Here is a 25020-nt window from a genome sequence, read left to right on the forward strand (position 1 = left end):
AATAGGGACGATTCGGCACGGGTAGATGATTCGGCTAAAGGGGAAGTGTACGTGTGTTTTGAAGGTCCGTTAAGGGCACATCTGAAACCTGAGGTAAAAGAAAAGATATGGAAAGGGGAGTATGTAGAAATATTTTCACTTCTCCCGTTAGAGTGTTTCAACTTGGATAAAGCCCGGAGGGACGATTCCAAAAAAGAGGATGAGGAGAGGAGAAGGTTCAGGTTGATCCCACATACTTTAACTTGCTACAGGCTTTTGCAATTTTTGCCAGTGTAATAGGGGAAAAAAAAAAAAATCACCGGAGACCTGTGCCCCCTTGTTCTGTTACTTAGATATCATCGGGGAGGCTTACAGGGTTTATGGGGGTCAGGGGTGGATTAGATATGACGAACAATTTTGTCAACGTAAAGCGGTACGTCTGAATATCCGTTGGGACCACAAGGATATTTCCTTATGGATGAGGGTGACAGCACCAGTCAGGTCAAGTCAAGGATCTCAGTCATTTCTTGGGGGCACCGGGGGTTCAGGACAGTCGGGGCACTCGGTGGTCATGCAGAAGGGACTGTGTTTTGCCTTTAACGAAGGGAATTGTAGGTTTGGGGCAAAGTGTAAATTTAAGCACGAGTGTTCATCATGTGGAGGTACGCACGGGGCAGCAAGATGTTTTAGAGGAGGGAAGCAAAAAGGGTCAGACGGATTTGACAAAAGGAGTGACACCAGTGCGTCTAGCAGAGATGGAGCAGTTCCTAAGTAGATACCCTGACAAAAAGGCGGCGTCGACTTTACAGAATGGTTTTAGGGATGGTTTTTTGATACCTTTTGTAGACGTTAAGGTGCAGTGGTCCAAAAAGAATTTAAAATCGGCCTACGAATTTCCCGAAGTGGTCACGGAAAAACTGAACAAGGAAGGGTCACTTGGGAGAATGGCTGGTCCATTTCAGTCTCTCCCTATGTAGGACTTGAGAGTTTCTCCGTTGGGGGTGGTGCCCAAAAAGGAGGTTAACAAATTTAGGTTAATTCCCCATCTTTCGTTCCCAAAAGGTTTGTCGGTTAATGAAGGAATTGACCCTCAGCTGTGCTCGGTTCTTTATACGTCATTTGACACAGCTATGGAGTGGGTTAGACACTGTGGGCAGGGAGCTTTGTTGGCTAAGACCGATATTGAGGCCGCGTTTCGTTTGTTACCTGTCAATCCAGATAGTTTGCATTTGCTAGGGTGTTTCTGGAAAGGGGTTTTTTATGTGGATCGTTGTCTGCCGATGGGGTGTTCTCTGTCCTGTGCGTATTTTGAAATGTTCAGTACGTTTTTAGAATGGACGGTAAAGGATGTGTCTGGACTCCGGTCCTGCATCCATTATCTTGATGATTTTTTGTTTGTTGGTCCAGCACACTCCGCAGACTGTTCAATTTTGCTTCACTCGATGGAGAGTGTCAAAAAAGTTCGGCGTTCCATTAGCAGCTGACAAAATGGCGGTTGCAATGGAATGCCGGTTGCCTGATGACAAATTGATTGGCATGAGAATGGAGGTGAGGAGAGTCTATGAGTTGAAAAAAGTAACGCTGCACGAGATTCAATCATTGCTGGGGAAGTTGAATTTTGCGTGCCGTATCATGCCGATGGGTAGGGCTTTCTGTCGCAGGTTGTCGTTGGCTACAGTGGGGGTTCGGGCCCCGTATTATTTTATCAGGCTTCGGAAGGCGTTGAAAGATGACCTAAAAGTATGGATGCTTTTTCTGGACTCATAATGGGAGGTCATTATGGATTGCACCGGTGGTGCCAGCGGAGCACTTGGGATTCACGATCGGTCCAGTTGACGAGCACGGTTTTCGTTTGTTTTTCAAAGAGAGTTGGCTAGTGTGTCAGTGGCTGCCGTTGTGGGTCAACAACAGTTTATCTTCTAATCGATTGTTGTGTTTGGTGTTCCCCATTGCAGTTGCATTATCTTTGTGGGGAACGGAGGTTCGTAACACGAAGATTTGTTTTGGTTGTGAATCCAAAGAGGCTGTGAGAGCCATAAATTCACTGTCATCTGCGGATCCGGCAGTGCTGAGAGTGTTACAACATATGGTCTGGATAGGTTTACGGTGTAACTTATGGGTCACTGCTGAATTTCGGCCAGTTAACAACTTGCTGGTTTTTGATGCTCTTTCTTGTTCACAGTGGGACCAGGTTCCGGATATCGTGCTTCAAGTGGATCTCGAGTGTCATGCCCAGAGGAATTATGGAATCTTCCGTTGGGGCAGTAAGAGGGTTACTGTCTAGATCCCTGGTGCCAGGGACTTGGTCACATTACATCAAGGCATGGGATACTTGGGTGGATTGGGAGTTTACACGATGTAACTAAATCGTTTATGGTCCTTCAGGTGATGAAGGGGTGGCGCAAAGGTTGGAAAATTTTGGATGGGCGACGCCCTGTGTCTTATGAAATTTTATTGAGTTTACACTGTTCCAAATTATGCAAATTGGATTTAAGTGTCTTAAAGATTTAATTGTTTTGTTTTTCAAATAAACTCGTGGATGGTATTGTGTCCCAGGGCTCAATGAATCAATCTTAACCCCTTCGTGCCATGCGCCGTACTAGTACGGCGCTGCCGGCACTGCATTAGTGCCAGCCGCAGTACTAGTACGGCGCCCCGATCACCGCAGTCTCGCGCTGAGTGCCGCGGTGATCGGGTGCAGGTGTCAGCTGTATATGACAGCTGACACCCCGCAGCAATGCCCACGATCGGCGCTATCGCCGATCGCGGGCATTTAACCCCTCTGATGCCGCTGTCAATAGTGACAGCGGCATAGAGGGGGATCGCGCAGGGACGGGGGCTCCCTGCGCTCTCCCACCGGAGCAGCGCGATGAGATCGCGCTGCTCCGGTGACCTGGAAGGAGTCCCCGGATCCAAGATGGCCGTGGGACTCCTTCCGGGTCATGAGATGACCCTGCTTGCCAGCGTCTGCTGAGAATTCCTCATAGCAGGCGCCGGCAAGCCTCTGCAAAGTGCCTGTCAGATCGGTGATCTGACAGAGTGCTGTGCACACTATCAGATCACCGATCTGTGATGTCCCCCCCTGGGACAAAGTTAAAAAAAAAAAAGTCCACATGTGTAAAAAAAAAATAAAAAAAAAAATCCTAAATAAAGAAAAAAAAAATAAAAATATTCCCATAAATACATTTCTTTATCTAAATAAAAAAAAAAGTCACACAATAAAAGTACACATTTAGTATCGCCGCGTCCGTAACGACCCCACCTATAAAACTATATCACTAGTTAACCCTTTCAGTGAACACCGTAAAAAAAAAAAAACGAGGCAAAAAACAACGCTTTATTCTCATACCGCCAAACAAAAAGTGGAATAACACGCGATCAAAAAGACGGATATAAATAACCATGGTACCGCTGAAAACGTCATCTTGTCCCGCAAAAAAAAAGCCGCCATACAGCATCAGCAGAAAAATAAAAAAGTTATAGCTCTCAGAAAAAAGCGATGCAAAAACAATTATTTTTTATAAAAAATAGTTTTTATTGTGTAAAAGCGGCAAAACATAAAAAAAATTACATAAATGAGGTATCGCTGTAATCGTACTGACCCGAAGAATAAAACTGCTTTATCCTTTTTACCAAATGCAGAACGGTATAAACGCCCCCCCTAAAAGAATTTCAGGAATTGCTGGTTTTTGTTCATTCCGCCTCCCAAAAATCGGAATAAAAAGCGATCAAAAAATGTCATGTGCCTGAAAATGGTACCAATAAAAACGTCAACTCGTCCCGCAAAAAACAAGATCTCACATGACTCTGTGGACCAAAATATGGAAAAATTATAGCTCTCAAAATGTGGTGATGCAAAAACTATTTTTTGCAATAAAAAGCGTCTTTTAGTGTGTGATGGCTGCCAACCATAAAAATCCGCCCAAAAAACGCTATAAAAGTAAATCAAATTCCCCTTCATCACCCGCTTAGTTAGGGAAAAATAATAAAATTTTAAAAAATATATTTATTTCCATTTTCCCGTTAGGCTACTTTCACACTAGCGTCGGTACGGGGCCGTCGCGCTGCGTCGGCCCGACGTACCGACGCATACTGTGCAAGCGCCGCACAATGGGGGCAGCGGATGCTGTTTTTCCACGCATCCGCTGCCCCATTGTGAGGTGGGGGCGGAGTTCCAGCCGCGCATGCGCGGTCGGAAATGGTGTACCGTCGGCACAAAAAAAGTTACATGTAACGTTTTTTGCTGCCGGCGGTCCGCCACAACACGACGCAACCGTCGCACGACGGTTGCGACGTGTGTCAATACGTCGCTAATGTTAATCTATGGGGAAAAAACGCATCCTGCAGATGACTTTGCAGGATGCGTTTTTTCACCAAAACAACGCATTGCGACGTATGCAAAAAAACGCTTGTGTGAAAGTAGCGCTAGGGTTAGGACTAGGGTTAGGGTTGGGGTTAGGGTTAGGGCTGGGGTTAGGGTTAGGGCTGGGGTTAGGGTTTCAGTTAGAATTGGGGAGTTTCCACTGTTTAGGCACATCAGGGGCTCTCCAAACGCGACATGGCGTCCGATCTCAATTCCAGCCAATTCTGCTTTGAAAAACTAAAACAGTGCTCCTTCCCTTCCGAGTTCTCCTGTGCGCCCAAACAGTGGTTCCCCCCAACATATGGGGTATCAGCGCTCTCAGGACAAGTTGGACAACAACTTTTGGGGTCCAATTTGTCCTGTTACCCTTGGGAAAATAAAAACGTGGGGGCTAAAATATAATTTTCGTGGAAAAAAAAATATTTTTTATTTTCATGGCTCTGCGTGATAAACTGTAGTGAAACACTTGTTGATTCAAAGTTCTCACAACACATCTAGATAAGTTCCGTGGGGGGTCTAGTTTCCAATATGGGTTCACTTGTGGGGGGTTTCTACTGTTTAGGTACATCAGGGGCTCTGCAAATGCAACATGACACCTGCAGACCAATCCATCTAAGTCTGCATTTCAAACGGCGCTCCTTCCCTTCCGAGCTCTGCCGTGCGCCCAAACAGTGGTTCCCCCCAATGTATGGGGTATCAGCGTACTCAGGACAAATTGGACAATAACTTTTGTGGTCCAATTTCTCCTGTTACCCTTGGGAAAAAAAAAAATTGCGGGCTAAAACATCATTTTGTGGAAAGAAAAAATGATTTTTTAATTTTCACAGCGATACATTCTAAACTTTAGTGAAACAATTGGGGGTTAAAAGTGCTCACCACACATCTAGATAAGTTCCTTAGGGGGTCTTCTTTCCAAAATGGTGTCACTTGTGGGGGTTTCCACTGTTTAGGCACGTCAGGGGCTCTCCAAACACGACATGGGTTCCGATCTCAATTCCAGCCAATTTTGCATTGAAAAGTCAAATGGCGCTCCTTCCCTTCCGAGCTCTGCCATGCGCCCAAACAGTGGTTTATCCCCATATATGAAGTATCAGCGTACCCAGGACAAATTGCACAACAACTTTTGGGGTCCAATTTATCCTGTTACCCTTGGGAAAATAAAAAATTGGGGGCAAAAAAAGATCATTTTTTGTGAAAATTAATATGAATTTTTTTTTACGGCTCTACATTATAAACTTCTGTGAAGCACTTGGAGGTTCAAAGTGCTCACCACACATCTAGATTAGTTCCTTAGAGAGTCTACTTTCCAAAATGGTGTCACTTGTGGGGGTTTCCACTGTTTAGGCACATCAGGGGCTCTCCAAACACGACATGGGTTCCGATCTCAATTCCAGCCAATTTTGCATTGAAAAGTCAAATGGCGCTCCTTCCCTTCCGAGCTCTGCCATGTGCCCAAACATTGGTTTACCCCAACATGTGGGGTATCGGCGTACTCAGGACAAATTGTACAACGACTTTTTTGGTCCAATTTCTCCTGTTACCCTTGGTAAAATAAAACAAATTGGATCTGAAGTAAAAATTTTGTGAAAAAAAAGTTAAATGTTCAATTTTTTTTAAACATTCCAAAAATTCCTGTGAAGCACTTGAAGGGTTAATAAGCTTTTTGAATGTGGTTTTGAGTACCTTGAGGGGTGCAGTTTTTAGAATGGTGTCACTTTTGGGCATTTTCTGTCATATAGACCCCTCAAAGTCACTTCAAGTGTGAGGTGGTACCTAAAAAAAATGGTTTTGCAAATTTTGTTGCAAAAATGAGAAATCGCTGGTCAACTTTTAACCCTTATAACTCCCTAACAAAAAAAAAATTATGTTTCCAAAATTGTGCTGATGTAAAGCAGACATGTGGGAAATGTCGTTTATTAACTATATTATGAGATATAACTCTCTAATTTAAGGGCATAAAAACTAAAAGTTTGAAAATTGCTAAATTTTCATAATTTGCCAAATTTTTGTTTTTTTCACAAATAAATGCAAGTCATATTGAAGAAGTTTTACCACTATCATGAAGTACAGTATGTCACGAGAAAACATTCTCAGAATCAGCAGGATCCATTGAAGCGTTTTAGAGTTATGACCTCATAAATTGACAGTGGTCAGAATTGTAAAAATTGGCCCTGTCACTTAGGTGAAAACAGGCTTCGGGGTGAAGGGGTTAAACACATGTGATAATTAGTTTTCCAGGTGATTCTAATTAAAGGAAAACTACTCAAAAATGATGTTCCACATTATTATGCAGGTCACCGGTTTCAAGCAATATGGAAAATAAAAAGGATCTCTGCTGCTGAAAAGCGTTAAATAGTGCAATGCCTTGGACAAGGTATGAAAAAATTAGATATTTCACGAAAACTTAAGAGTGATCATCATACTGTGAAGAGATTTGTGACTGAAACAGAGCACAGACAGAGTTCATGCAAATAAAGGCATAATGAGGAAGGTTTCTGCCAGACAAATTCATTGGATTAAGAGAGCAGCTGCCAAAATACCATTACAAAGCAGCAAACAGTTATTTGAAGCTGCTGGTGCGTCTGGAGTCCCTCGAACCTCAAGGTGTAGGATCCTTCAAAGGCTTGCTGTGGTGCATAAACCTACTATTCGGCCACCCTTAAACAGTGTTCACAAGCAGAAACGGTTACAGTGGGCCCAGACATACATGAAGACTAATTTTCAAACAGTCTAGTTTACTGATGAGTGTCGAGCAACTCTGGACGGTCCGGATGGATGGAGTAGTGGATGGTTGGTGGATGGCCACCATGTCCCAACAAGGCTGCGACGTCAGCAAGGAGGTGGAGGAGTCATGTTTTGGACTGAAATCATGGGGAACCAGCTGGTAGGGCCCTTTAAGGTTCCTGAAGGTGTGAAAATGACCTCAGCAAAGTAAATAGAGTTTCTGACCGACAACTTTCCTCCATGGTATAAAAAGCAGAAACGTGCCTTCAGGAACAAAATCATCTTCATGCATGACAATGAATACCTCTGAGTAATTGGCTGCTATGGGCATATAAGGAGATAAACTCATGGTGCGGCCACCATCTTCCCCTGACCTCAACCCTATAGAGAACCTTTGGAGTGTCATCAAACAAAAGATCTATGAGGGTGGGAGGCAGTTCACATCAAAACAGCAGCTCTGGGAGGCTATTCTGACTTCATGCAAAGAAATACAAGCAGAAACTCTCCATAAACTCACAAGTTCAATGGATGCAAGAATTGTGAAGGTGATATCAATGAAGGGGTCCTATGTTAACATGTAACTTGGCCTGTTAGAATGTTTTGGAGTTAAATAGCTTTTTTGTTCAGTGAAGGTGACCTCCTAATGCTGCAAATTCCACAAATGAGCATTTTCAGTTCTTTAAAACATATCAAATTTTTAGAAATTCTACTGTGCCTAATAATTTGGAACAGTGCATTTTGAGTTTTTATTCATTTTGGAGATTATACTGTTATCATTGGGAGGTTTCTTCAATAAAATTCTATGTATACTCTAACGGGTGATGACTTTTATTAGACTGACTGTCATTTGCACCAACCATTTAGGAAAATCTGAGAAAAATGTCATTTGCATAATAATTTGGAACATAGTGTAGGTGAGCAATTGCCGGGGGTTTGTTCTAATCGGAGGTTATCCTGTTTAAGCTGGCATTTGCTCTAGAGTTTTTCGTAGCATTTCGATTGGGCGAGTTGGTCAGCCCCTCCAGACATCAAAAAGGGGGGTTGCTGGGCCGTGATGTGGTCATGCACGGAGATAGGTTGGTGATCTGGTTGTGTCGATCAAAAACGGATTTGGTTGGAATAGGTTGTAAAATTGTTCTCTTTGAAGTTGCTGGTTCCCCGTTATGCCCCGTATTATGTTTTAAGCAATTTTCAAAGGGTTTGGTTTGGAATGATGAGCTATTGTTATTACACGGGGATGGTTAGTTTTTATCTCGGCACCAGTTTATTACGATATTTAATCGCTCCTTGACGCGAGGGGGTATTTCGGCCGAGAATTTTTCGGGGCATTCGTTTAGAATAGGTGCAGCTATGGAGGCAGCCAGACGAGGTTTAGGGGAGGACGTAGTGCGAAGGATCGGCCGTTGGAAATCCGCAAGGTTCAGGCATTATATTTGCAGTGCCCCAGAGTCCTGGTCGTTGCAGTACTGTCGCTCCGCCACGAAGGGAAGTGATGGTACGTCTGATTGCACTAAAGGAGTTCACCTGACTAGGTATCACAATCACACATTACACTTCACACTCCGGCCACCAGGGGGAGGAAAGGGTTCTATGTATTAGGCCACTCCTCACACTCTGGTAAAACTGGGGGTTGGATAGGAAGTTAGGGAGAAGCTGACTGGGTTTTGCCCAGGTAACACCTTGTGAGAGAAGAGGTTGCTTGGGAAGATTCAGGGGGGTCCCTGTCAGGGGTGGGATCCTGACAGAGGCCTAGCGAAAGGACAGATCGTTATGGAGCCGCGCCTGCACTTCATTGCGGTGGCATCTTAAGAAAGGACACGAAGCAAAGTATATTGTGGAGAAGTGAGAAACGAGATCACAGCACAAAGGTGGTAGAACCAGTAGGAGTTGTGCCCCGAGATCGGCAACATCCTACTGAGGCGCATTGCCGGAACGCCGAGGAAGTATTGGGCTCTACGCATTACTTCAAACCAACGGCAGGGCAGTTAATTTTAGGTTGGCTGCCTCATCTTAATCACCTAATGAAGACAACGGAGGCAATTGTGGGAGAGGGGCATCTCTAGGGTCCCTATAAAATAACTCCAGGCCTGCCCCGTCATACGGGTGCGTCCTATCCAAATCATCTGGGGGACGGAGAGAAAGAACAGAAACACACACGACAGTTGTGAGGACTATCCCGTGGTGCTCAGCAGGGAAGTACTACAACACCCAGGCGCTAGTAGGTAGACACTGATTTCCACCTGCAAAGGGAACTCTGGATGTGCCTTCGGACCGGCCGGTCTCAGCCAGCCCTGTTAACAGTGCTCTGGATTGCAGATGCCGAAGCCTTCAGTAAAGAGGTAAAGAGACTGCAACCCTGTGTCCTCTCGTTATTTACTGCGACCTACACCACCATCTACACCTTTTATTGGGCGCCCCTTAGCAGGACCACGGACTAGGTCGGGCCACCGTGACATCCTCAGAACCGAGAGACCCGGATCCGAGTACCCCGCTGTCCTGCGTCTGGGGACTGCTCCATATTCGCCCGTCCTTGGTCTGAGGGATGTTTTCAATGGGGAGATAATTTGATCGGGTTGTGCTTTGCGGTTATTATGTTTTGGTATGTTGTCTTTTTCTTTTCAGGGAAGAGGCCTTTACTTACATTGATTATGGGCCACTCGTTCGTCTTTTGGGCGGCATTGCGAGCGGATGTCCGCTCCGACGGAAGGCAGCTTAGTGTGGGGAGGTCTGCGGCAACTATACGGTGGATCGGAAAACGTGGAATGTACTGGAAGCAGCTTCTGCCGGAATTTCACAAGTTTGGCCGTTTGGACCGGGCGCCGGATTTATTGGTGATCCATTTGGGGGGCAATGATCTCGGAAATCGCCCTTGTAGGGAGTTGATTAACGACATCAAGTTTGAGGTCTTGAGGCTATGGGCTATGTTTCCGCATTTGTTGGTGATCTGGTCGGATATCATTCCCAGGAAAGTTTGGTATGGGGGCACGTTCAGTGCAGGGTTTAAACAGGGCCAGAATAAAGGTTAATAGGGCGGTTTCCCGTTTTATGGTCCGGAATGGGGCTCTTGTGAATCGCCACGTGGATTTAGAGTCGGGAACGGGCGAGTATTGGAGAAAGGATGGTGTCCACTTGAATGCCATTGGCTTGGATTTATGGTGTCTAGCAGTGCAAGAAGGTATAGAAAAAGGGCTGCTGGTGTGGCGGGACACAAATATCTGAGGCGTCAGGACATTTGTGTTGGTGGCGGGGGGGAAAGAGGTCCTCAAAGTTGGTGGTGCTAAGGAATGGCGGCTTGGAGGGGGGGGGGGATTTTTTAAGATCCTGGACTCCCCCTGGTGTGGTTTAGAAAATGGAAAGGAAATTGGTGGTTATACAGTCGAGATGACTGGGGCCATGGGATTCTGGCGGATATTGGCCGGGCGAGTCTTTTAAGCGTCTCTGAGCTGGTGCTTAGCGGCTAGAGGCAAGGACACGACCTGGAGGCCAAATTGTGGAGACTGGGTATGAGTTGGTTAATTCTCGGGGCTTCGAGGACCGCCTTCCCTGGGGTTTAATGTTAAGAATTTAAACTGTTACGTTTGAATGTTAATAAAAAGGCTGCTGTAGCCAATTTATCCAAAACAAACTTTTAATGAGTAGTCATTGGGGTATGGGTTAAAAAAGTGCGGGGATCGGGCGGTTGGAAGAGCTTAAGGTTAACGGTCAGTTTTAAGTGAAACTCACGGGCATCACGAATACCCAATGTCATGGTAATTTATGACTATGGAGCAATCACGCAACTTGCATAATAGGAGATGAGACATGAGTACTTTTCCCTGGATAATCATAGGGTGACTAGCAATAAAGAAAAATGAATGTAGGTCCAACTGAATGAGATAAAAGTCGCTTGATGCTTTATAACTGCTTCTGGACAAGTGAGATATAGATATAGATAGGCTTTCCTTGGCTTTTTACCTATTGTATTACATTACCACTTGTGTTTAAATAGTTTTGAAATCCGATTTGTGTGTGATGCATCAGCATTTAATAGCCTAAGTTGGCTAAGGGAACTAAAAATTGCCATGTGCATATATATTCACCCCTTAAAAATTTCTGGTGCAAGCATTTCCCTTCATAAGTCACATGCTTAATGAAAGGAAGTCCACCTGTGTACCAAAGTGTCACATGGTCTGTCAGTAAATACACACCTTTACTGAAAGGCCACAGAGGCTGCAATACCATCAGAAGATATCCAAATAAGTCAGGGACAAAGTTGTTGAGAAATACAAGTCAGGGTTGGGTTCTAAAAAAAAAATAAATATTATTATTATTATTATTATTATTATTATTAATAATAATAAATCCCAATCTCTGAAGATCCCCGTAACACAATCAAATCAATTAACATCAAATGGAAAAAACATGGTACCACAACAAACCTACCAAGAGAGCCGCCCACCAAAACTCTCAGCCCGAGCAAGGAAGGCATTAATCAGAGAGGCAACACAGAGTGAATGAGCCGCAGAGTCCATACAACCACAATAAGCTATTCAGCTATGGAATACCACAAAGGAAAGAAGTGAAAAAGTAGTAATATTAAAAATAGTGAATTTAATGATTAATATTTTAAAATATGAATAGATAATACAAAAAGACACCAAAAAAAGGGGGGGGGGAGGGGGTTTAAAACCACCAGACTAAGAAAGGGGATAGCACTGCAAAAATCCACCAGGTTAATGAAGTAAAGTTAACCAGATTATATCATAAAAAGATGAAAGTTATGGGGACCCCTCTATTCTTGATAACCAGCCTCGCTAAAGCTGACAGCTGAGGGTTACAGCAGTTATCAACTACACAAGGGAACTCCATGTAATTTTTTTTAAATTTATAGCGCAGGTAATGGCTGATGAATATTCAGCCACTGCCTGCTCTTGCTTTTAACAGTTGAATACAACTCTCAACATTGTCTCCGCTAGCACTGATCAAAGCACGAGCCGGGGACAATGATGTACTGTAAGCTGTCTTCAGCAACCAGCAGTACCGCTGATTCCCAGGTGCCAGTGTGATACTGATGAGGCAGACGGTTGCCACACGTATACAGATATCTCCAGTACTGGGTTTTCCAGTATCGGAAGTATCAGGATGTGTGAAAGAGCCCTAGCTTGGAAGGGGCTGGAGCAGTTTTGCATTGAGGAATGGGCAAAAATCCCAATGGCAAGATGTGGAAAGCTCATAGAGACTTATCCAAACAAATTGCGGCTGTGATTGCTGCCAAAGGAGGCTCTGCAAAAGTACTAACTTTAGGGGGTGAATAGTTATGCACATTGTAGTTTTAAGTTATTTTGTCCCATTTGTCGTTTGCTTCACAAAAAATAAGAAAATCAAATGTTCACACTTTTAGGGATGTTCTTTACATGAACTGATGCAAACCCTAAAAAAAAAAAAAAAAAAAAAAAAAAAAAAAAAAAAAATGAAATTGCAGGTTGTCAGGTAGCAAAACAAGGGGGTGGTGAATACTTTTGCAAAGCCACTGTACATCATACATCGGAGGCTGTTATTGAGTGAGCTTCATAGATAGTCGTATTACTGTATACTGCAGTATATAGCACAAGAGCAAATGACTACATGTTCTAGTCAGTGTCGGCGTTAGCGGCAGGCAGACCAGGTAGCTGCCTATAGAATCATAGAATGGTAGAGTTGGAAGGGACCTCCTGGGTCATCTGGTCCAACCCCATGCTCAACACAGGATTCACTAAACAATCTCAGAAAGATGTCTGTCCAACCTCTGTTTGAAAACTTCCATGGAAGGAGAATGCAGCGCCCCAGAGTCCTGGTCGTTGCAGTAATGTTGTTCTTCCATCAGGGGGAGTGATATGTCTGAAGGCAATAAAGGAGATCTCTTTACCAGGTATCACAAACCACACAACACACTTCACACTCCAGGCCGCCTGGGGGAGCTACGCTCCTATCTACTAGGGCACTCCTCACAACTAGGTAAAACTGGTGGTCTGGATAGGAAGTTAGGCAGAAGCTGACTAGGCTTCACCCAGGCAGCACCCTGTCGGGCAGCCAAAAGGGAAGGAGAAACATCAGAGCTGCAGACAGAGAAAGGTCCCTGACAGGGGTGGGATCCTGTCAGAGGCCAAGACAGAAGGCCACGGAGCTGCGCCTGCCCCACGTGCGGCAGCATCCTAAGTTAGAGACATTAGAAGAGAATTGTATTGTGGAGGGTGAGAAGCAAAGTCATAGCAAAAGGAGAGGAAACCAGAAGGAGTTCTGCCCTGCAAAAGGCTGCCTTTCTGAGGCGCAGGACCCGGTAGCCGGAACACCGAGGGAATCAACGTCTCCAAGCCAGGCTCCAAAGACCGGCAGGACAGCTAGTTCCATATTAGTTGCCCCACCTTATACCCAGGAGTCTCGGTGGCAACTTGTGGGGGCCGGGGCGTGATAGAGTCCCTGTAAAAAGCCTCAGGCCACTGGTCATACGGGTTTGTCCTATCCATTCCATCTGGGGGACAGAGAGACAGAGAAATAACATCTAGAACACAAACATCAGTTGTGAGGACCTTACCGAGAAGCTCAGCAGGGAGGTACTACAACACCCAGGCGCTAGAGGAAGGCTACTGATTTCCTTCTGGATAAGGGGACTCTGGATTTGCCTTCAGACCGGCCGGACTCTGCCTACCCTGTGGTCCGTATCCTGGACTGTGGATGCTGAAGCCTTCAGTAAAAGTAAAGAGACTTCAACCTTGTGCCCTCGTTCTTCACTGCGCCTCTGGGGAGCCCTGGGGATACACTTCACCTGTGGGAAGGTATACCATCTAGCTGCCATAACATCACCCCAGAGGACCCCTAAGCAGCGTCGGTCACCCTGACCGAATACCACAGGTGACGTCACGAACATTATCCCTTTAAAGACCTTTCCCCCATTTTTTTACGGACGTTCCCTAGGGCCACGGACCGGGTCAGCCACCGTGACATCCCCGCCGAGAACCGAAGGACCCGGTACCGAGTACCCCGTGGCCCTTGGGGGCGCTCCAAGAACTCACCACCTCTCGTGGCAGCCTGTTCCACTCATTGATCCCCCTCACTGTCAAAAAGTTTTTTCTACTATCTAATCTGTCGTCTCCCTTTCAGTTCCATCCCATTGCTTCTAGTCTTTCCTTGTGCAAATGAGAATAAAGATGATCCTTCTGCAATGTGACAGCCCTTGAGATATTTGAAGACAGCTATTAATTCTCCTCTCAGTCTTTTTTGCAAGCTAAACATTCCCAAATCTCAGAGCACATAAATACAACAGCAATGCTTCTGTGTGATGTGCAATATGATAGCATTTGGGGCCCCATTTTAAACTTTTGCCTAGGGCCCCACTTCGCCTAAAACCGGCCCTGGTTCTAGCCTTTTTTTGTGAGAATAAAGGAACTAAGTGAAAAGAAATAAACGTTTAATGTCACACTCATTCTCCCAATTAAAAAAAAAAAAAAAAAAAAAAAAAAAAAAATCTAAAAAAAACATATTTGGTACTGCCGCATTCAATCTCAGAAACTCTAATATTAAGCTAACATGTAAGGTAAATGATGTAAAGATGAAAAAACCCTAAAAAAAACAAAACAACAAAAAAAATCAATGACTTACATGAAGTCGGTCAGCACAAACCAAGTACAGGTACTCCTTGCACCTAAACATTAACAGAACCTGTCATTATGAAAATGCAGTCCAATCTGCATGCATTTTATAAAGAGCAGGGCGAGATGACTAAAATAATTGATAGTTCTGTGAGAAAAGATTCAGTACAACATGTGCTTTAATCATCTACTCTTGTGGGATTTTCAGTCCAGTGGGTGGTCCGATCAGTGACTGACAACTTTCTGGAAGTCTACATACAGAGGTAGCTGTCAGTCACTGATAGGACTGAAAATCCCAGAAAAAGCAGAGGTTTAAATCAAAGGTTATACTGAATCTATTCTCATAAAAACTACATATTAATCTGCTCAGCTTCCCCTGCTCTATAACATGGTGCCTGCATTTTCATAGCGACAGGTTCCCTTTAAGAGCACCATTCCACCTACTACATTTCCCATCCATCTCCGCTATTCTCTCACTCTATAAAGCCAGAGCTGTCAGTTAAAAAAAAAAAAAAAAAAAAAAAAAGGGGTGGGAGGGACAGGGAAAACAAGTAGAGGGAATCAGTCACATCGGATACTGCTGTTAAATTGCAGATATAGGGTTAATCTGTAGTTTAGTTGCATTAGGAAGGTGCCCGACAGCAGTACTGAAAGCATGGATCCTGGCAGAAAACTAACCTTTTTCCTCCTGGGAATCGCTTGCTTTCAGTCACACACTATAATGGCTGCACGCAGAGCTGGCTGTCCGTGAAAGTGCCGCTGCTCTCAGTACTGTGAGAGGTGACTTTAGCAGCGCCGGTAAGCCGGAATGACTGAAAGCCAGAAGCTACCTGGTGGAATAAAGTTCATTTTCTCCTGGGTGCCGCACTTTCAGTACTGCGGCTGTGACTTTGCATCTTCGCAGCTTAATTAACCTGCAGATGAATCCTATAGCCTCAGGTTGAGTTATCCAGTGTGACAGGTTCCTTAAAGAGTATCTATCATCAATCTGCAGCTGTATTTATCAAGTTGTGACCAAACAGTGACATCCACAGAGTGATGATCGCTAGGTCACTGCTTAGATGATAAGAGATAGATCTCACTCTTTCAATTCAAGAGGGGCCATAGAAGGTGGCAAAATCCCACAACCCAGAAATTCAAGCACAATTTTTGCTAGAAAGTCTAGCCCTTTTGGGAGAGACCAGCGAGTGCTTGGTGCACTTTTGACACAAAGTTATATTTAGAATTACCACCATTCTAGGGCTGCCCACTCTTATTAAGTAAAAAGACTTGTGATACGTGCTCTTTCACCTTTACGTTCCTTAGAATGAAGAGGCGGCTGGAATGTTATTACAATAAATTATGGTTTTAAAGTGGTCCAAATTTGGGGCATCTGTATAGGTACAAGTTTTTTAGGTTACTAAATACATTACATCAGTATTCGTAAAAATATTGAATTAATAACTAAAGCCCCATTCACATCAAACTTGTGTACTTACCCAAAGCCATCCTATAAAGTTTAGGCATAAGGACAACATCAGTACACGCAGATTCACAGCAAGTAATGACATTCAAATTGGTCAAAATCCACTAGAGAGACTAGTGCAGCGCCCCAGGGTTCTGGTCGTTGCAGTAATATCGTTCTTCCACCAGGGGGAGTGATGTTACGTCTGAAGGCAATAAAGGAGATCTTCCTACCAGGTATCACAAACCATACACCATACTTCACACTACAGTCCACCAGGGGGAGCCTTGCTCCTATCTACTAGGGCACTCCTCACAAATAGGTAAAACTGGTGGGCTGGATAGAAAGTTAGTCAGAAGCTGACTGGGCTTCACCCAGGCAGTATCCAGGAGTCAGAAGCTGACTGGGTTTGACCCAGGCAGCACCTGTCAGGCAGACAGGGGGAAAAGAGGAACATCAGAGCTGCAGACAGAGAAAGGTCCCTGACAGAGGCCCAGATAGAAGGCTACAGAGCTGCGCCTGCCCCACGTGCGGCAGCATCCTAAGGAAGGACACGAAAAAAACTGTATTGTAGTGGGTGAGAAACAAAGTCATAGCACAAGGGGAGAAAACCAGAGGGAGTTCTGCCCTGTAAAAGGCTGCCTCCTTCTGAGGCGCAGAAGTCGGTGGCCGGAACACCGAGGGAGCAATCGTCTCCAAGCCTTGCTCCAGGGACTGGCAGGACAGTCAATTCCACGTTGGCTGCCCGACCTTATACTCAGGAGGCACGGTGGCAACTTGTGGGGTCTGGGGCGTCTCTAGAGTCCCTGTAAAAAGCCTCAGGCCACCAGTCATACGGGTTTGTCCTATCCATACCATCTGGGGGACAGAGAGGAAGACATCTATAACAGTTGTGAGGACCTTACCAAGAAGCTCAGCAGGGAGGTACTACAACACCCAGGCGCTAGAGGAAGGCTACTGATTTCCACCTGGATAAGGGGACTCTGGATGTGCCTTCGGACCGTCCGGACTCTGCCTACCCTGTGGTCTGTACCCTGGACTGTGGATGCTGAAGCCTCCAGTAAAAGGTAAAGAGACTGCAACCTTGTGTCCTCGTTATTCACTGCGTCTTACATCATCCACCATCACCACCTACACCTCTGGGAAGCCCTGGGGATACACTTCACCTGTGGGACGGTATACCATCTAGCTGCTGTCACATCACCCCAGCAGACCCCTAAGCAGCGTCGGTCACCCTGACCGAATACCACAGGTATCACACGAATCTTATCCCTTTAAAGACCTTTCCCCATAAGCACTATCCCTTTTATTGGACGCCCCTCAGAGGGCCATGGACCGGGTCGGGCCACCGTGACATCCCCTGAACTGATGGACCCGGTGCCGTGTACCCCATTGCCCTGACGTGGGGCGCTCCACCAGCATTTCTGCTACAGGAATGGACATGCTGTGGCTCGTAAACCCGCACAGCGGGTGAATTTATGCAGTGGTAAACAGAAGCACAGCGGGCATGGGATTTCTATAAATCCCATCCACTGTGCTTCTAAAGTAGAACACAGGGTTTTGGATGCAGCGCATTTGCGCTCCACCCAAAAACTGCTGTTTCTGATCATGAGCACATAGCCTAAGGAGTGGAATACATGGACATGCGCAACAAAGGGGACCCAGTGGGAATCAAAGACTGGGGGAGTAAAGGAAAATTAAATTTAAAATAATTTAAAGCTGATTTTTAATCTAAAATCCTCCAGACGTCAAGTAGGTGAAACTTAATAAGTAGTCCCTTACTACTCCTCACTGTGTCAAGACAGATGACTTACTCAAAGTTGTATGGTGGTTAGCACTGTAGCCTTGCAGAAATTGGGTCCTGGAATAGCACTCGCTCTAATGTTATAATGTGGAGCAGTGTTGACTGGCATTTATTTTCCCATGGCGAGTGCAGAGGGAAAAAAATTGAAAAAAAATAATTATCTCTGCATGCTGCAATTGGCAACGTATATCGGACAGCATGTGCTTAAACAAGTCTATGGGTGCGTGCAAAACATCGGACTGCACTCGGATGTCTACCAACCACAGCCTGATATACGCCGATTCACAGAACGGAGAAGATTGAGAAATCAAGTTCTCCATCTTCTCTGCACCTGTGATTCAATTTCTGCATACGAGAGAATGGGATCACGGTAAAATGACACTAGGCTCACGCTCACAGCAGAGTTTGATCCGAGAGTAATTTGCAAATTGCATCCAATTCTCTCCCAGAGATACATCGGATGCTACTCGCCAGTGTGAGCGAACCCAAAGTGCATACAAGACACATCTGAAGAACAGCAACAGTAATGCTTATCCTTTTTTCCCCTAAGCACACAACTTAAAGCAGATATGAAACAATCACTTAAGCTGCTGAACTTGCCTTGCCAGGCGCTGGATGCTTAGCTTTGACTAGAGACAAGCAAGTTTGTACGTTTCTGTTCTTTTACTGCAAGGTCAGCTGACAGTTTTACCTTATTTCTTTTTTTTTTGCTACCATATTCCTTCCTGGACTTTGAAGCATGGATGCATAAATGGCAAACATTTGTCAGGGTTATTGAAGAGTTGGTGGAAATTGATTTGCAGGACGTGGTTGATTGGTCATGTCAGAAATCTGTAGCCACTCAGGAGTTTTGAGAACTGCCACAAGGAATTTCGGGGTCCCATACTGGCAAAATTTTAAGGGCCCCCTTGAAACTCCACCCAGGCTCTACCCTAACCCAGTCTCCACCCCTCAAACCTTCCACAGTTCCACCACCCTCTCTTGGAAAAACACCACATCATCACCAATCACACATTTACAGTTCCCATCACCACATACTGTCATGGTTCCCAATGGCAAGGGAACGTAAGAAACATATAAGTAACGAACGAGCTCTCGGGTGATGGAAACTCGAGTTGACCGTGAGCTAAATCTACCACACAACTAATAGTAGCCAGGGAGCATACCTACGGCTTCCTATATGCCACGCGCCAGCCGGAGGACTAACTACGCCTGGTAGAGGAAGAAACAGACCTGGCTTACCTCTAGGGAAATCCCCCAAAAGATGATAGCAGCCCCCCACATGTAATAACGGTGAATTAAGAGGAAAAGACATACACAGTATGAAAGTAGATTTAGCAAAGAGAGGTCCACTTACTAGATAGCAGAAGGATACAAAAGAGGACTTCACGGTCAACTGAAAACCCTTTCAAAAACCATCCTGAAATTACTTTAAGACTCCTGTGTCAACTCATGACACAGGAGTGGCAATTTCAGCCCGCAAGAGCTTCCAGCTACAGAGAATTACAAAAACTGCAAACTGGACAAAAGGTAAAAAACAAAAGGACAAAGTCCACTTAGCTGATCAGCAGACTAGTAGCAGGAACATGCAACCGAAGGCTCTGGTTACAATGATGACCGGCAAGGAAATGACTGGAGAGCAAGGCTAAATAGGAAACTCCCAAACACTGATGGAAGCAGGTGAACAGAAGCAGCAAAGTGCAAACAAGTCACCAGTACCACCAGCAACCACCAGGGGAGCCCAAAAAGCGGATACACAACAACATACATAGCCAGCAGCTTTTTGTTTTGGCCGAAAGATTTTTTTTTTTATCTGCCACCATGACACGGTAGACTCTTTTGGCCGGGCCCTACTCTACTGTAACTTACTAAACATTTGTTAAAATATCCAATTTAAGTATATTGTTATTTATTTTTCAATTTTTAAAATGACCAATAATATCACAAGGGTTGTACCACCGCACCATGACCAGACACCGTATTACCACCATATAGTCATAAAATAATACCACATACAAGTAACAAAATACTATCATGCCATGACCAGTTCACATATTACTACCACATAGTGACTGAATAATACCACATAAGGAACAAATCCTGCCACACCATGACGAGATCACATATTACCACCACGTAGTGACCGAATACTACAATACTGATCATTAATGTAAAAAAAAAAACAACACACTACTAATGCAGTGTCTGTGTGCAGGTAATACAGTGATCACCAGTGACATTATACACACGCGGTATATAGTAGTGTACGGGTAATATATATACAATGATCACCAGTAACATACACTATATACTATATACAAAGCGCCTGTGTAAGTGTACAGGTAACACACTTACTCACCGGTGAAGTCTGGAGTTGAACTCCTTCATCTTGTTCAGACCACCATCACTTCTTCCAGCCAGGACTTGTCTCTGCAGAAAAGAACACAGTTATCTAGAGCACATTCCCCAACCTCTATACTATGCCAGATGAAGAAAAAAAGCGACCGTGTCATCCTGCGCAATAGCAGAACCTCTCCTCCCCACACTGAAAACAGTATCCTCAAAAATAATATCCTTTAATTACCCCCTACAGTAATAATATCCTACATTCTGGACCTCACGTGTCCACTAGTGATGAGCGAGTATACTTGTAGCTCGGGTGGTCTCCAAGTATTTGTTAATGCTTGAAGATTTAGTTTTTGTTGACCCAGTTGCATGATTTACGGCGGCTAGACAGCTTGAATACATGTGGGGATTGTCTAGCAACCCCCATATGAACTCAGGCTGGCTAGCAGCTGTAAATCATGCAGCTAAGTCGACAAAAATTAAATCTCCGAGCACTAACAAATACTCGGAGACCACCCAAGCAACGAGTATACTCGCTCATCACTAGTGTCCACCCATTCTGCCTCATGTCTCTCCATATTGCCCCATAGTCATCCATAATTCCATAATAGTATAATACAGCACCATAGCGCTATAATGCACCCCCATAGTAGTATAATGCACCCCCATAGTGTAATTGAGCCTTATAGTATTATAGTGCACCCCCATAGTATTATAATGCACCCCATAATATAATGCACCCGGCCGTGGCAGTATAATGCACCCCATGGTATAGTGCACCCACATAGCAGTATAATGCACCCCATAGCATTATAATGCACCTCATAATATAATGCACCTCTATTGTATAATAATGCACCCCATAATATAATGCATCCCCATGCCGCGGCTTTATAAAAGAAAAAAAAAAAAATTTTCTCCTCACCTGGCCGAGCTCCAGCGGTGTCCTCCGGTCGATGCATCTGAGGCGCGCAGTGTCGCTCCGACAATGATGTCATACGCCAGCGATGTGTCAGCTGCCAGTCTGTGATTGGCCGGCGGCTGTTAACTGTTGCCCTGCAGGAGTACGGCAACAAATTTTGCATCTGAGGATGCACGGGCAGTTAGTGAGCAAGCAGAATCCTGCTGCTGGGGCCCGATAAGCAGAAGAGAGGAGGGCCCATTGCGGGCCCCCTCTGCTCATCGGGCCCCATACACAAGTAAGGGCAGTAATGCCCTGATGGCGGTCCTGGCCAGCATGTGCAAATACTCTTGATTAACCAGCCTTGTGCGATGTCATCTTAACACATATATTACATCACGTACCAAAAGAAGATGCTGATGGATAGGAGGTGGCACACAAGGGTACCATCAAGAGCCCACAGATTACTGGCATCACCGATGGAAGACATTCTGCGAATCCATTCATACCAACTTAAAGAAGTTGTCCACTATTTGGACAACTTCTTCTCATACCGTTCACTTGGCCCCAATAACATAAAAAAGACTATACTCACCTTCCGTGCTGGCATTGGCTCTCCCCGAGGTCTTGAGTGGTGCCCAATCAGTACTGGCATCACCGTCCCCGCCTTCAGATGTTTTGAGCAGGAAGAGGAAGCCCAGGATCAGATGCAGCCCGGACATGCCAATCATGGAAGACGGATATGCCATATGTAGAATCCACAGAAGATCACTGACTAACATTGTTTCATCCAACACCAGGGGCATAACCAGAGTGAGTGCAGGGGCTGCAGACTCACCCTGAAAACTAGAGATTTAGCATTTGGGGTCTACACTCTTCAAGTTACTCCACTGTCCAAAACACTGAATGGACACCATATAGGCAAATTTAAGCAGATATGAAACAAAATAATAAAAGGTAATGATAACATATTGTGGTTTACATTTGCTGACGTCTACCATCGATGTCCCTATATAGAATATCAAAAGTTAATGCTTGTCTTAAAGGCACAGCATAACAACAGAGATGGTTGAGTACAGCGACAGGTCGTGCAGTTAGGTCACCATGGTGATAGTACACATTACACAGCAACAACAACAATGGCTGCAAATAAAATCTATAGTCAATAGGACCAGGTTCATGACTTCTTAGCTGGTCTGTGTCTGTTACCGACATATTTCCAGTTGTTTTGTCACAAAATCTTATAATATCCATTCAGTTTATTATGAAAGTTTGCACAGAGTTAAATGATATCTTCTGCTGTTAGGCTATACATCTATGGGGCACATTAATGAAAATAAGTATGTTGCCCACAGCAGCCATTCACTGCACAGCTTTCATTCTACTAGAGCTACTGTAAAAATTTAAAGTTGAGCTAGGATTGGTTGCTATGGGCAACAAAAATTGACTTTTTTAAATAAATGAGGCTTGCGTGGTTTATTTTAGCATCTATGTCATCCTTTGTTGTTGCATCCATCAAATAATTATAATTTGCCAAGAGAGTCTTCTCCTTGCGTCCATTTTGCTGACAGGTTCCCATTAAATCAATAGATCTGAGAAAAGGACAAACAGCAGGAGGATGTCATCCATGCATCATCCAAGTGCTCTCTGTTTTGTACCGTTGATCAGCCCATGTAAACATGCTGGTGACCGCTTGGATTGTTTATGCTGAAATGAAAATCATTATCAGCAGCACAGGAGATGTTCTGCTGATAACATAATGCTGTATAGGAATAATGACGTGTGAACGAGGACTGCTCACTTAATATAGTAGAATGATGCTCATTAAAGGGCAGATCTGAATGTACTTTTGCGATCGTCTAGGCCCGGGTACCCACGATCTGGAACTAGCAGCGGTTTGGACGCAGTGTATGTTGGCTGCAGGCAAAGCGTTGCCTTCTATTGAATGCAGATAAATCTGCATATGTTCACCACATTCAATACATTTCTATTGATGTAATTTCTGTTGGGGAGACTAGCTTCACCACAAGAGAAATTGTCATGATGCGGTCTTGAAAGATGCGCCACATGTCCATCTCCGCGGGTGATCCGCAGGCGACTATGCACGCATAGTGGACATGGGATTTCTAGAAATCCCATCCACTATGCTGTAACATCTGGATGCTGCATATGTACGCAGCGTCCAACCGACAGCGTTTACTGACCGTGGGAACATACCCTAACACTTTGCACACACTGCTATTGAAAGTCTCCGTGGTGGTTTCAGTCAATGGATCTATCACAGCACCATGGGCTCCACTAGAAGTAGAGGCCACTGAGATCGATATATCTACCAGTCAAAGCTCAGCTTTCACTTGTCACACCACACACTAGCTGTAAGGAAATACAATAAAAACACTTGAATGTTAAGATTTTGTGGTTACGTTGAACTTGAAAAGAATATATATGCGGAGTAGGTGGACAGGGATTGTCCGCATACTGAGCTGTTTCTCTGATCAGTTTTCTCTGAGTCATTTTAGACTATGACCAAATCAATAAATTCCCCTGATTCCACAATGTATTTCGGATTTGCAGTGAATCAGTCAAAAACTGACAATTTGTCATAAATGGAAATAAAGCAAATAATGGCGTATGAGAGCGCAGTGCATAAGTGTGCTGTGGCTCCAGACAGAGAGAAATATTTGCTTTAGCAAGCCCTTTTTCTTATTAATCACTGAGCGGCGTGACACCAGAATTGTGGTGTGAAGCCGGCGTAATCCATAACGAGAAAATTATGATGCTGCTACAGAACATGTCACCCACAGACGCTGCCCTGATACACCTCTGCCGGCGTGATATCGGAACTGCAGATATAAAACCCACATGGTAATGTCATACACCCAAATCCCAAACTTGTATGACCCGGGTATGAGATTCAGTAACAGACATAGGGTCATTTTAATCCACGCACACAAGGAGCCAGAAATTTTTACAAGATATTTATCTGAGCTACCGATCTATGGAATCTTAGAACTGATGAGGCTGGTGTGCTTACTCAGTGTCAGATCCTTTATAAAAAAAAAAAAATTTGCTATTAAAATAAGCATTTTCTGAGCCCAGGTCTAGCAGCACATACCCAGAATACACGCTAGCATTACCACAGTTGTTATCACTTACCTGTAAAGTTTTAGTAAATCCGTTCTTCTTAGTGATCCCATTCAGATGATTGTGGTGGGGTTTGTGTGTCCCATTACAGTGAACCAACTTGGGCTGAGCCATTGGGGAGACTGAGCTGCTTTCATACAGCAGATACATAGAGTGATCAGCCGCAGGTAGTCAACCAGTCTGTCAGGCTTATTCAGGGAAAGGGTGTGGTGGCACGGGGAGGAGGAAGCCAGCAAGAAAGCCCTTCCTTATCCTCAGAACTCACTCCTTGAATTTAGCTGTCACCTTTGTACACCTTTACGTCTCAGCATAAGAAAAGCATTTATGTATAGCCACAGGTAGCCTTCATCCGCTGTCGTCTCAGGTCCCTTTACACCAGAAGGGGGTTGCTAAACAACAGACGCTTCTTAGGAGCCCCTGAACAAGAAGCTGGAAAAAGTGAAGGAAAGGGATTTAAAGAGACACACAACTTGTGTTTGCTACAAAATTACAGAACTTGCATCCCAAGTCTAGTTTAAGCTAGGCTAATCATTTACTACTAGAGAACGTGTAACCATTCACCCCAAGCTATGGATATTAGGTTATAGGTTCACTCTGGGAAGCAGCAATGCGACCGAGAACTGCTAGAATATCTGGCCTTTTTCAGACTGTTTCTGTGCACACGTTGCGGATTTTGCTGCGGATTCGCTGCAGTTTCCCATGAGTTTTTAG

The 25020-nt window shown here is 44.6% G+C and overlaps 1 protein-coding gene across 1 annotated transcript in view; it reads right to left on the reverse strand.

Moving 5' to 3' along the window:
• The window catches only part of LOC143804472 (serine palmitoyltransferase 3-like), a 120087-nt gene extending 95493 nt beyond the window's left edge, over positions 1-24594 (reverse strand). The window contains exon 1 of the mRNA XM_077282593.1: positions 24322-24594. Within this exon, the coding sequence (XP_077138708.1) occupies positions 24322-24459 (138 nt within the window). The 5' untranslated portion in view covers positions 24460-24594. The remainder of the gene's footprint in view (positions 1-24321) is intronic.
• Between the last annotated feature and the right edge of the window lie 426 nt (positions 24595-25020).

This window comes from Ranitomeya variabilis, chromosome 2 (genome assembly GCF_051348905.1).
Source record: "Ranitomeya variabilis isolate aRanVar5 chromosome 2, aRanVar5.hap1, whole genome shotgun sequence".
In the NCBI taxonomy this organism is placed as follows: domain Eukaryota; kingdom Metazoa; phylum Chordata; class Amphibia; order Anura; family Dendrobatidae; genus Ranitomeya; species Ranitomeya variabilis.